The following is a 13,964-nucleotide window of genomic DNA, read 5'->3' on the forward strand; positions in this document are numbered from 1 at the left end:
CATGATACGGGGTCCTGGGTTGACATATGGTGGCGGGTGTTTCCAGTGGCTAAACTCTGCAATGAAATAATGCAACCAGCGGAGCAGGAGAATAATTGAAAACAAAAGAATCCTTCAGATAGACAAACACAAGCAAAGAGCTAACGGGCCCACGTGTCTTTCTGCAGGTGCTGGAAAGCGAGCTAACCATCCAGCAGAAAGCATGAACTATGAAGAGACTATTTCTTAATGGTCTAAACTCTGGAGCAGAGAATAGTGCTAGGGGAAAGCAGATCCGATCCAGTTTAATCATGTAACCTTAATAAAAACGTAGTGGGGAAGGTAAGAGCCAGTTTCAGTGTTATCTGGCTAATGGCGCAGAGGGTGACAGATAAAGCAAAACAAAGATGGCCAGAGAACAAATGAAAAGGGCTGAGTGATTTGATAGTAACCGAGCAATTTAATGCACGAATTACAAAACTGCTCGCTGGGATCATTTAGCCCTAACACGCTCTCTACAGCTCATCTTCTTTTATTCAGTTGTTTAAAATGAGCATTATTCCAAACATATGCAATCCAATCAGTTTGGTCACACTTACAAGAACACGCTTTAATAAGGCAATCAATCAAATGCTAACAACCCGGCGACGGCCTGTTGGAGCAGCTGAATTTGGCTGGCTGGAAACGGGAATCTTCTGTGTGACACACGAAGTACCCGACGACACCCCAGTCGGCTACTGACAAGTGGGGTGCTGTGATGCACACCGTTTACGGCAGCTTTTCCCATGCAATTTATGCAAAACACGGATTTCCGAGCGTTTCAAAACCTTCTCTGCTGCGTGGGTTATAACAGTCCAGTGACCTGCTCTGTTACCCAGTTCCCATTTTCATGCCCAGAAAACCTTAACCTCATATAGGGGCCTGATCTAAAGCCCCTTTTAAATCAGAAGGAAGACTCCCCTTGATTTAAATGGGCTTTGGATCAGGCCCATCGTGAAGCTATATACTTTGTCTCCAGTGACTTTCACCCCCTGTCCCTTTCCCGCCCCCCATCTGTTTTAAGAAGCTGTTACCAACCTGCAGTCGGGATTGGCTTAGCATGTGTTAAAAGAAATCACCCAACATAGCAAAAGGAAAATTTCATTATGAAGTAATGAGTAATTCCTCCCAGCAAGATGTATTGTTATGTCTTCAACTTCAATTTAGAAGCAGAGTGGCTCAATTACCCAGCAAATACAGTCAATTAAAGGCTGCTGATTGGACACTAGGACGGATCATCGATCTTGTACTTTCCAATATCGCTCCAGACACCTCATTTTCCCTCCCTATTAACTGAAAATACGCCTGGCATTACCGCGACCCGCAGCCTATTTACCTGTCGCAGGCAATCTCTGCCCTCTGACCGAGTAACAGAGACATTCACAGTAATCTTTGCAACAGCCTCCTCCAAGAAATCCCATTTGGAAGACAATAACTCCCTGTGGGAGAGTTTCTGGAGTGCATGTGGCTAGACGGGTGTGCGTGAGCGAGCCCAGTTCGGTTCGATTGCTAGGGAAGAAATGCACAGTCCGGGAATGCTCACCCCACGCGCCCTGCCTGCCACCTCTCCATCGCTCACCTACACATGGGATTGCCTAAATGAGTGTGGAGATCAAATATGTATATATATATATACTGCTGTGTTCCTGAGAGGAGCAACTCCCCAGCTTCCTTCCTGGGGAACGGGGGATTACCACGAAGTCCTTGTGCAAGCCTATTTCCCACTGAAGTCAATGAACAAGTTGCCATCAGGAAGTCTGCAAGAGCCTAGCTAGTCGTGGGGCAGTTGAAAGAGGTCCTCTGCAATGTCCTGTCCCTTTCCCCCATATGGCCATGGTCCATATAGTCTGGTTGTTATACAGTGCTGTCATTCAGTCGTTCCTATCTCACGGCACTGATTCTTTTAGTAAATGTGATGTATATTAAGAGAGGCAGGTAAGGCGGGGAAAAAAATACTACCTCAAAACTTTTAAATATTAATTCCTGGATTTGGTTTTGGGTGGTTAGTGCCCTCCTTGTCTCTCTCGGAAATTGTAATCGTCCTATTCAAAGAACTAAACAACACTATAATAATACCTTGGTGTACAGAAAAGACCCATTCATTTTAATAAAAATGGCGATTTCTGCTTTAAAACTGAGGCAAAGGGCTGGCCCTTAATGATTAGCATGTAGAATTCCCCCGTGTTCGGGTCAGTTCTGCAAAAATTAGATAAGCAGTCTTCACTAAAATGGGAAAGAGTTTGAGATGTATTTGTATCTTTCTTACTCTCCATTGAGCAGTCACTACAGAAATACGTTTTTCTCCCCATTGCTCTGTGGACAAAAAGTCTTAAATGTGACAATAAACTAAACAGAAGTTCCTCAGCAATTTAACAGAAAGTAGAGAAGAGAGGTGTCAAAATGTGTGTTTCTGTTCAACATTTATTTTCGTGGCTGTTGAACTGTCAATATAAGGAACTGCAAAAAAAAAAAAAAAAAGAAAGAAAGAAAAGAAAAAACAGTAGTAAGCAACGCTCTTAGTTTTTTAGAACAAACACAATAAAATATTTGTGATACATTGTTAAAATTTGTCTAGCTTTTTATTGCGACATGATAACTTATGATAACAGTGATTTTTTGGGCTATTTAAAAATAGAATTAGGTAAACAATTTCGTCTTGAAAGAAACTATTAGCCCAGTCCAATATTTCTTTTTTAATTTCAGGTTGACATCTGCACTCCACTCAGACAAAAATCCAAACCACGAATACTGTGTTCCACTGTAACATACAAGAAACAAAGGGAAGGAAAAATAAATAAATCTCAAGAAGGAGGAAAGACTTTACGCACAAATGGTGTGAAAGTCACATATAAATGCAGAGGCGGGGGAAGGGAGGGGAGACAAAGGGGAACTAACCAAAAAAACAGCGCTCGAAGCTAAAGCCCAAATGCAGCACAGGAATAGAAAAGAAATAAGCCAATGGGAGAACTGAGGGTGAAATACAAAGGAAGGAAAATCGCCTTTGCTCTAATTTGCAGACTAGTGATTGTCTGAAGGAGTTCAGCTCCCTGTCACCTAATCTCTTCCCTTGGCGGCTTGTTAACGTTTGGCACAGGGTCTCTGTTCAGAGAATATTATCCATTCGACATTCAAAGAGCCTCCTTACATATACATCACTTGCTAATTTCGTCAGTGTGTGCACATTTCAGCAACAGATAATAGGACATTGTTATTTAAAGGACAAATAGCTCTGACCCACAATCTGACAGGATCTTTTTTTTTCTTTTTTCTGCCAGTTTAAGTCTGTTTCTTAAAAATAAAAGTTGGGAGGAAGGAGGAGACGAAATATTGGATTTCTGCTAAAAAAAACCCGAAGGGTTTATATTACTGAGACAGGGAGAGAGATAAAGAATGCACTTAAACCACGAAAGTAATGTACAGTATGTCTCTGTTCTTTATAGCCAAAACATTTTTCTTGTTTCTAGAAATAACTGGATAATACTGTTGGGTTGCCACCTAGAAACCCTTTTCCTTGGTTGCTGAACAATTTGGTGACGCAGAAATCTTTACTTTTTATTATGCACACAGGACATTTTGTTAACAACACGTTTTCTTTCAAGTATTTCAGATTTTGCTTTTCAGTCCTGTCTGATTGGGCGTGAAGGTTTTGCTGTGGATTTGTAGAAGTTCTGCCCCTGGATCGGTTATCTGGCTATAGAAAAGAAAGTCTCAGCTCATTTCTATGGTATATTGTAGAAAGTAGTGTGAATCAGTGTTTGCCTTCGTAGCTCAGAAGCCTAAATTCCTCCTTATGCGCATTCATCACTAGTGGGTTTTCTTCTTCTTCGTGTTTTATCTTGGAATGTAAATCCTTCAAAGACTGAGCTATTTTTAGTCTCTTTTTTTCCATAGGTGTCCACTTATAGGAGAGAGAACAGGATTAAATAAACATTGGGTGTAAGTACTTTAACCGTATGTGAGCCCCTCATTATAAACCTGAGAAGGAAGATTTATCTTGTTAAAGGTACTTCTTCCCGCTGGTCCATGGCCACTGAGGTTGCTTTGCTCAGCACAGAGGGTGTGAAAGTGAGAAAAGAGTCCGTCCTGGTAGTGGCTGAACAGGTGAAGTCTGATCCTGAAGGTCTCTGTGCCAGTCCATTGGGCTGGCTGCTATGGCAAGCCAAGCACGAGCAAGGGTTGCCTGCTGCACTACTGAGTCCGTGAGCTGGGGCAGGGTACAGAGAAGGGTGTCTGAACGCACAGAGCAGTTCGGGTCTAGGGTAAGGATGAGAGAGGACCCTAAAGGTGTCCAGTGGTCTCAGCGGGGTGCTGAAAGGGGTGGCAGCAGAGGCCGATGCGGCTCCAATGCCCATGTGGGAGTAGTAAGGAAGGGGCAGGTGGGAGGGGAAGGGGTAGGGAAGGTTGCCAGTTGCTGCTGCATGACTCATCATGTACGTGTAAAAAGCTGGATCGGCCGGGTGAGGCCAGGTCATAGCCAGACGCTGTCTCTTGTCCTTCATCCTGCGGTTCTGGAACCACACCTGGGAGAGACACAGAAAGAGAGAAAGCTCTTAAAACCTGCACACGGGCTGCCTGAACTGCCATGCCAGATGATGCATTTGGACACAACCTTTGCTCCATCTGGCCTCGCTTCAGACTGCTAGACACACACACACACACACACACACGAGACCCTGATCTGTACATTCATTTTCCACAGTGCAAATCCTGTGTGTGAATGTTGGTTGGGTGGCGAACGGTAGCTAATAAACTGTTTTTACTATATAGGAGGAACTGGCAAAATAAAAATATATCGTTCAAGTAATGAGCTGTCATCAAGTCAAAACTACAATTTGTCCAGGTAAAAGTTGCTATAAATCTCGAGGGAGATCCGAAGTGGCAGCCTTTTTTTCTTTCTTAGTTCAGAATTGCTCTCCTACTTGGACTTTCTGTGTTCTTACATGTACTCCAAACAAGTGTTATCTCTTGCCTAGAAACCCTGCATCCTTCACAGCATCTTGTGAACTCCACCTGGGCATTTGCTCTTCAGTTTGTGTTTTATTTCACGTGACAAATATTTATTTTAAATGCTTATTGTTTGAGGTTTCCGGAGTTTAAAGGGAACGAATTCTTAAATCAGGTGAAAGGACGATTAAAAACGCTCGGAGGCCGGCTTGTCAGAGACCTCGGTTGCCTGATCCTGGCTAACTTTCATTCAAATCTGCCCAGCCCCCTGCCTTTGTGCAGAAAGGAGGGCGCAGCCCGAAAATATTTGTTCTGCGGAAAACGCTTCCCAGCGCTTTGCGAGGAAGCCTGGCCGTTCAGATTTATATTGTGCTAATTGAAAACATGTCCGAACGGCGTGTACCTTGATGGTAGTTTCTGGCAGATTTAAAGCAGCTGCCAGTTCACATCTTCTGGGCCTGGACACGTAGTTCTCCCGGTAGAACTCTTTCTCCAGCCGGGCTATCTGCTCGCGGGTGAAGGCTGTGCGGTAGCGGCGCATCTGATCGCTGGCGCTGCAGGCTAGCGAGCCCTGGGAGCCGCCGCTGCCTCCGCTGCCCTTGGGGGGCTCCCCCCCGCTGCTGGGGCTGCCGGCCAAAGCCTCCGAGCACGGCCCTGCAGAGTGGAGCCGAGAGCAGAGACACGAGCGCGTGATACACAGGCAGGCAGATCGTCCCCGCCCGCCTCCCCATCGATCCCCTGTCCCCGCTGTCCGCGGCTCCCCGTTCCCCTCCCCACTCCCCGCAACCACGGGACAGCATCCACAGCATCCTCCCTTCACAGGCGCAGCCCTGGCGATGCTGGGGGCTCTGACCCGCAGCTGCCTGGGCGCAGAGGGGGTAGGGAGTGGGGGATTTACTCGGTGTTTCCTCTCTGGAAGTGAGGTACGGTGACCTCCTCCCGCCCCCGCCACGGATCCCACCAGGATCTCTGACGGGTTGCGATGCTTCCTTTCCACATCGCTTGCGGTAGGAGCAGCGATCCCAGGTTAAATATCAAGCTATGGACCGCTGCGTGTTTTCTTTTTTTGTGTCAGTTCCCACCCAGTCATCGGCACCAGACAGTGCAGTGGCCACAGAGCCAGCATCCCCAACAACAAACCTACGGATGGAAATGATCTGGGCAGAGACATAGCAGCAGGCACTTAAAGATCTAGCTTTCTGCGGCTGGGGGGGGGAAGGGGGGGAAGAGTGGGGTGAGGGTGGAGAATTTGGGGGACGCTTCCCTCAGAGTCAGTAGCCCATTATGTTCAATTTAAATAAAGCTCCTGGGCAAATTGAAGGGGGACGTGACCTTTTCTGTGCCCAGTCTCCCAACTTTTAGTGACCGAAAAGAAAAGGAGGTGGTTTTTTTTTCTTGTGGGGTGGAAGGAGGAGGGGGGGGGTGGCAGAAGAAAAAGGCCTGAACGCTGCGTTTGCTTTCAAATGCAACCAGGTCTCATTGTGCCTGAGACCAAAGGCAATTAAATCACTGGGACCATTTCCGAGCTGGCGCCACCGAGACATGGAAGTGACAAGGTAATTTGGACCTTTAGCCAACGTGCAAACAGGCCCTACTGCTGCACCTTTGGCAGCCGGGAGTCTGCAGCGATTTTACGGTCTTTATGGCTGCTTCCGTGCTCATCCAGGCGCATTTCACCCTGCAAACCACAACCAGCTCTCTGCCCGCAGTGACACGAATCGTTTGATCTTGGAAAGGTTGCGCTCAGTCCTTGGAAAACGCACACAAACATTGGGGGGTGGGAAGGGAACGGAAAGAGGGACTCCCTCCAGCATGCAGCATACAGGGGAAAGGCTCGCAGACGGGGTAATGTTAGAATAAAGTCTTGCTGCAGGAAAACCTGCAACGGCAACGATTTGTGGAAAGGAGGATGCGATTTCAGGCGCGCGGTCAACTCACGAGCGCTCTTTGGAGAGATCTGCGCCGCTGTGTGTGTGTGTGTGTGTGTGTGTGTGCGCGAGAGTGTAATCGCTGCATCTGCAAACCCCACTGGGCCGAGGAACTCTGTGGCAGAGGCATAAGAAGGGAAACGAATTCGGGCACCAAAGCATCACCACTCCTTGCCTTTCCTAACCAAACTGCCGCCTGGCACCAGAGATCCCACGCGCAAGAACGCTCGTCCCCCGGCTTGGCCGGCGCCCGAGTCCGGGGAACGGAAGGGGGAAGCAATGGGAAGCGGTGGGTACCTTTGCTGGGCTGGTACTCGGCGTTTCCCGTGGCGCAGTCCGGGGTGCAGCTCACCTCGATTTCCTCATAGAAATCCGACTCGGTGTCCGAGCTGCTCTGTTGCCCCTTGCTAGGAAGGGGTCCCGAGGCGAGCTGCTGTCCGGCCGAGAGCAGAGCTGCTGCCGCCGAGCGACTCTCCGGGACCGTCCCTGTCCCTGGCAGCACTTCCACCTCCCCTTCTCCTCCTCCCCTTTCCCGGGACGACAAGGGGCCAGATCTGGGGCTCAGGCAACTCCGATGCATCATCTTTTCCTGTGGTTCTTGAACTGGGCTTCCCACTGCTTCTGACAAATTAGATACTCTCTTGCCAACTAGAGTGCCAAGTTGACCTCCTTCCAGAAACATCACCATATCCTTTCTGGTTTCCATGGTGGTATTCTTAAAAAAAAAAAAAAAAAAAAAAATCCCAAGTCCCCCCCCCCCCGCTCCCGCCCCAATCTCGTGCAACCCGCAGCAGAGGAGCAAGCGGTGAGATAGGGTGACCTTGTGATGCGAACGCTACACTGTGCAGTGCTGGCTCTGGGAGGGATCACCATTGCCCTCTTCTTTCTAAGCTGTCATCCTTAATGGTGCAATCGTCATTACAGTACCACTGGTGACGCCACACATTGATGGCTGGTGGATAAATAGAAACGTCTGCCACGGTAAAGATGAAAGGAAGAGCCGGAGCTAATGGCTAATGGTGATGCGCCAGGTGTAAGACCTTGGGATGCAGAGGGAAGTGTGAAAAAGATGCATATGGAATTCAACTGCAAAGGGACTGTAACATGCGGAAAGAGTTCCTCAGGGGGAAGCCTTGATAATTAAGTAACCTTTTGATTTTTTTTTTAAACCAGAACCTTGATCTAAAACTCATGAGAAGATCCGTAGCTGCATTTTAGAAGTGTGAAGATACGTACTCAAGCCTCTTCATTTATTGCTTGCAACCAGCTTGCTTATAACCGCACATAGGAGGTTTTAAGAATCCTTTACGAAATCGAGGATAAGGAAACGTTTTATTAACATTTTAATGTATAAATAGCCTCGGTCACTTGTTCCCTTTCAATATTTTTCCTTTGACAGCGTATTCTGTATTCTTTGTTGTTTGCTTTGTTACCCAGCTGATGTTTTAAATGCCAGAATTGGGGCTAATGTACTGACGGCAGTTTAAACTTCAAATAATATTATTGATGCGGTTTTTGGTAATTGTAGATGTCCTAGAGGTCTTCTGTTTAGCATTTATCCTTTGAATCTGCTTATTTCTTCTTCCACGGTTTCAATTTTAAAGATGATTTTTCTGCTTTTGGGAGATTTCCCATTTATAATAAAATATTTTGCATACAAATATTTTTCTCAAGAGGAAAAAACTGCCCCCAAAATGTTTGCCAAGACGAGAGTAGGCTCAACAAAATAGAAGTTATCAAATCCACTCCTCGTGCAAAATAGCAGATGTTGTAAAATATAAAATGCAGGGGCCATCATTTATACAGTACTGGTCGAAATAAAGAACTGTATAAAGACAGTGTATCTATATACAAGCAGTAGCATATGGAGTCTCTTAAGTGTATTTTGATATTTACAATGAGCAAAGGAAGCAACTTATTTTAAAAATATATTTAAAAAAATATTTACTTCCACATGGAGTGTAAAGTAATTTTCACCATCGGTTGTAACTAGGTTGTCCTGTATTTTCAAAGTGCTATTGGCTAGTCATGTTACAGAAAACGTACAACCAATTACGTTTCCAATCTGGTAGGGAATTTACTGGCATATCTGAGGTGACCTTGTTTTGGTAGGAGAATATGAAACACATATGGAAAGAAGCATTTTATATTTTATGTACAGCCATGTGAAAAAGGTCCATGATGATGATAGGGAAAAGAAACCAGGATTTACAATGTTATCAGTATATAGGTTAAACATCTGTTCCAGTTATAGGGTTAAACATACAACTTTGTGGCAAATCAAATATTTTGATGAGGAGACTGTGACAAAACCACCCTCCGTGTTCGTAAATACTATCATAATTTACTAAATGCATCAGATATGTCTCTAGGTGAGTGCGCGCACAGCACATGCGGTTTTGATAACCTCCTGAAATTATGAAAACTGAACATTAAATTAGTTTTCTGTTATCTTGCTTCCAAGTTTACACAGCCTCTAGCCCTGCGGCCCTCCTCATGCCGCAAGAGAAATCACATCGCAAGATTGTGCACCAGTGGGAAGTAAGATACTTTCTTCTCCGGAAACTCCAGCCGTGTGACCCCCAATATCAGAGCGGTTGATTTTCTTTAATGTTATCATTTGTAACTGTTTGCAGAGGGGTACCATCTGGAGAGTGAGGGGCGGGGATTCCCAGCTGGGGATCTGCACTCCAGTTCAACAGAGTTTGAGACGGAAGTTTATGAATATCTAGTCCCTTAGCTGATACAAAGCAACCAATGGGGAATTAGCGAGGGAAAAAAACAGAGAGAAAAACCCACCACACGCCAAACGATGAGACGGACAAAACTCCACTTTGTCTTCTTCTATGCAATTGAATGCAAGTTACTGTCGCAGGGGGAAAGCTGGGGAGCCTGGACGGTAAGACGCAGCGTTAGTGGGAAGTATCCTGAACAAAGTGCAATAATTAGGCAGCTGAACTAGTCAGTGCTGTCGGCGAACAGCTCAGCTCAGATTCTGACGGGAAGGGATGGATGAGGAGCCCCTGGAATCACGAGCTGCTCAATGGACCGCTGTCTTTAGCTTGTTGGTACTTTAGGGAATGCTTCCAGATCGCGTGAAGAAAATTACTACTGGCAAAATAATACTTCTGAGAGGCTTCTAGATTGGGACTGCTCTGTATAGCAGTTTACTGGGTCCAAGTCGTAAAATGATTTGAATGAAGGCTGTTGGCCGCCCCTTATAGATACATAATATTAGATGACTTGTCTTTAGCTGGCTCCCCTTCCGAGTACCCCTCTCCCACCTTCCACCGCCCCAGAAACCCCATCCTTCCCATCCATTGGTTTAGAGCATTTGTCCATAGTGTGCGCCGTTGCCTTCATGATGTCTGAACATCGCGGAAGCTCAAACGCTGATCAAACCAACGCTGGAGCCGGACACACATAGCATCAAAATATCCTTACTTGCTCACAGTCAATGCAAAAGGATAAAGGGTCTGCATCGGTCTCTGTTGAAGTCAAAGGAAGCTTTGCCATTGATTTAAATGGGAGCAGGGTAGGGCCTTAAAGGGTTGTCTTTAGTTTTCAAAACCCTGGTTGGAGTGTCACAACGGAGAATCCCTTTTACGTCAACAATTGTATGGTATAACAGTTCTCTGACATGAACTCCCACCTGTTCCGTTCTCACTTCTTTGCAAACCCACACCTCCCCCTGAAAAGAAGGGAAGGCGTGAGGGCGCAAGGAATGCAAGACCCGGCTTGCTGTCGTCTGTCTAGTGTTCACCACACATCTGTCAAGACTCATTTGGAGGGAGACTCCCTCATTTGAGATACATTTTCAAGCAATTTGGAAAGTATATCTCCCACGATTTTGCTGCGTGTTCCAAAGACACATTTGCACCCTCATGTTTTATTCTTAAATCTCCCTCCTACAGATGGTCACAGTCATGATGCTGCGCAAAACTTTTAAGATCGATTTATTCCATCACGTTTACAGCTTTCCTTGCTGATATATGGCCCAAGAGAGAGACCAAAGGGATGGCATTCAGAGGGTAATATGTCAACCCAAAGTTTACCAGTTCTAAAAAGCAAACGAAATGGACAGGATTCTTGTATGCCCATGAATAAGACCTGTAAATAGCAATGAAAAACTTGTACATTCCTGCTAATGATACATTTATAAAACAGAAGATTCCCTTCAAAATAATCTGTTTTGGAAAGTATGTTTCATTAATCCACTTACCATGTATCACTAGATATTATTTTTCATTCGCCAGTCAATAAGGTGTCAAAATGACTTTAATGATATTGTCCCATTTTTATTGTCACCCGAATCTATTATGATTTTTGGATTTCTCCAAATTATCCTTCCCCTTATCTTCTTTTTAAACAACATTGCCTGAAAAACACATCTCTGAATTAGTAGTAACCGAAGAAACATATACCTCACTCATGTGAATTACAAAAGCAGAAAGCCTATTTTTAAAATGTGAATGGGTGGTGGTAATAATAATGGTGTAATTATCACTGTTTTATTAAGGCTATTTTTATGACTTTGTTAGAGGTGAAAGCTTTGGAGAGAAGGAGAGAGAAGTATTATTCTTTAACTCTGAGGGTGTAAAGACAAGGAGAAACAATAAGAACAAATACCAGAAGTGGGAATAGGGATAAAGATCATAACAAGTATATATGGGCATATGTATTTTCTGTGTTCGCTTAGCAAGCAAAAACCTAATCCGAACATCTATATGTAGGACACATTCCTTTGTTCCTTATTTGTACCTGTTGGAGACCGGAAGCAATGCTTCCCTGACACTTCACAAGGCAACTGAAGATTTCTAATCTGTTTGCTCGAGCAACGCTACAGTGAGGTAGGGCCCGCTCTCGCTTCCATTAAACTCAGTGGGAGTTCTGCCATTGACTTCAAAGGGAACTCGATCGGGCCCTTTGCTTACTTGAGTGAGTAAAGTATACAGGCTTCAACCGTTAAAACATCATTTCTTGAGTCATTTAAATACATAAAACTTTAGTATCTGTTTATGTTAAAAAAGATGGAAAAAATAGGACACATAAGTGCAAGGGACTGGACTAGATGAGCTCGCGGGGTCCCTTCCAGTCCTAGGATTCTATGATTCTAACTGGTTTGAAGGTATTTATCGTGTGAAGCTAATTCATTACAGGGACAGATACCACGAGCTAGACTTCTGATTAGGCAAATATTGCTTCCTAGCTTTCTTTCTCTTTCTTTTCCAGCTTGTACAGAAAGTCGAACAGGAAAACTAACACCACTTTTGTGTATGTTTCAATGGCTTTTGTGGCAGCTCATGATATTTACCTAACAGAAACTCGTACCCGTGTATTTTTGTAAAACCACTATAGAAAGTACTTGTGGTGTATGGCATTTACTTACCTGCATTCCTCAGATAAACAAATGGAAACTGGTATCTTGAGGATTTTTAATGGTGTGTCAGTACCTAGTTATTAAAATGGACAGAATAAGAATTCTTCTAGGAAAGTATCCTACTAATAACAGAAATCTTTAAGAATACGGTTAACAAATAGCTATCGTGTTGTGCTTGTTATTTTACTTTACGTTTCAAAGTTTCCACAATGACTGTTGTTTTCACGAAATTCTCATGCAGAGGTTAAAACTGGTCTTTTCTCTTTGAATTTTTCCGCTTGCAGAATAAATAGAACGACTGGTTCACTACCTGGAATTTATTTGGAAGGAAAAGAAGTTTCAGATATGTTTCACGGTTCAATTTTATTAAAGTCAGTGTCACGTTTTATTTTTTAAAAATGACTTGTGCCCAAAGTAGCATTTTTCTGTTCGGTAAAATGTGGCAAATGTAATTAACTGATCGAGAGACCTTTATGTCCATATAATTAATTCCATTGTTCGGGGACATTGCATAACAAAATAAATAGCTTCCATAAATTTACGTGCTGATCATATCACATGTGCATACATATTTTCATTACAATTCACATAAAGTCTACGCTGCACCATATTTTGCGAATAAATGCCCCCCCCCCCCCTTTCCGGAGGTGGAATACAAAGCGTTTGGCACGGCACACACACAGTGTAGTTGGTGTTTCTTGTGAAAAAGCTATACATGCATTAGGTTTGTAGCAGCATCATTTGAAGTTCTTTTGAACCTAGTTTTACCTATCTAATGGCTCTTGTCAGGCATGATCCTGCTTTTCTTGGGTTAGATTCTGATATTCATGTTGGGCAGTATCATATTCCACACATAGTTTTATTGAAGTGAAGAGGACTAGTTGTTGAGCAAGACATGGCTCAGCACGAGTGAGGGCGTCAGAATTTGGCCCTTTGAAATCAATGTCAAATTTTCATTGACTTCAATAGGACCAAATCAGCCCCCTATTAGCTTTTGGGCTCGATCCTTTTATACTTTATTCACGTGAATAAGCCCTAGTGAAGATTCCTATTTAAGTCATTGAGTAAGGACTGCAGGCTGGGGTCATTCCGCCATAGGTCTGGGTCAGATGCTTCAAACCGGCCCAGGATAGCTAAGCATCCCTCACTGGGGGGGCCTAGTCATAGCCAAAATCCTGCTGTTATTTCAGTGAAAGGGAATTTAGCCTTTGATTTGAACAGGAGCAGACTCGGACCCATGACTCGGGTATGTACACCCTGTTACATCAGCCCTGGGGGGAAGGGGCCTCTGTGGTTTTACCACGTAAAATGTTATTTAAAACCTCCTATCCTCAAAGGAATCCCGAAGACAATTTCCAGTTATGCAATAAAGATCAGTGTAATCTAAAAAGGGGTAGAACTGCCCCCTCCGCAACGTGACCCTTTTTAATCTGCTTCTTTCTCGCTTCTACTCTTCACAGCCCTCCCAGTTATGCACGCCGCCCTCCCCCCCCCCCCCAAAAAGACAAAAACCCACACCGGAAATTCAGGCACACAAGTTTAAGGAGATCAGTTTTGCCCCTAGGGAACCAGCTACCGTCCCCAAAACCAAGTAATTCCGATAAGATGATCATATTTCTGCATTCTCATACAACAATCTCAGCTGCATTGGTGCATAGGTTTTCTTCCGTCTAATTGTTTTTGAATACAGGTGT

At 44.5% G+C, this 13,964-nt stretch overlaps 1 protein-coding gene across 2 annotated transcripts; it reads right to left on the reverse strand.

The window, feature by feature from the left end:
* Positions 1-4,007: 4,007 nt before the first annotated feature.
* On the reverse strand, positions 4,008-7,596 carry EVX1 (even-skipped homeobox 1). 2 transcript variants are annotated; one of them, XM_067561644.1, is made up of 3 exons: positions 7,196-7,596; positions 5,366-5,627; positions 4,008-4,538 (listed from the first exon to the last, which is right to left on the reverse strand). In XM_067561644.1, exons 1-3 carry the CDS (start codon positions 7,594-7,596, stop codon positions 4,008-4,010), a joined length of 1,194 nt encoding a protein of 397 aa, XP_067417745.1. The 2 variants fall into 2 exon arrangements, with proteins under 2 accessions (XP_067417745.1, XP_067417746.1); XM_067561645.1 differs by having other exon boundaries at positions 5,366-5,616; positions 7,188-7,596.
* Between the last annotated feature and the right edge of the window lie 6,368 nt (positions 7,597-13,964).

The sequence above is a fragment of the Emydura macquarii genome, unplaced genomic scaffold (genome assembly GCF_026122565.2).
Source record: "Emydura macquarii macquarii isolate MOO-44397 ecotype Brisbane River unplaced genomic scaffold, CSIRO-AGI_Emac_v2 contig_2422, whole genome shotgun sequence".
NCBI classification, from domain to species: Eukaryota; Metazoa; Chordata; order Testudines; family Chelidae; genus Emydura; species Emydura macquarii.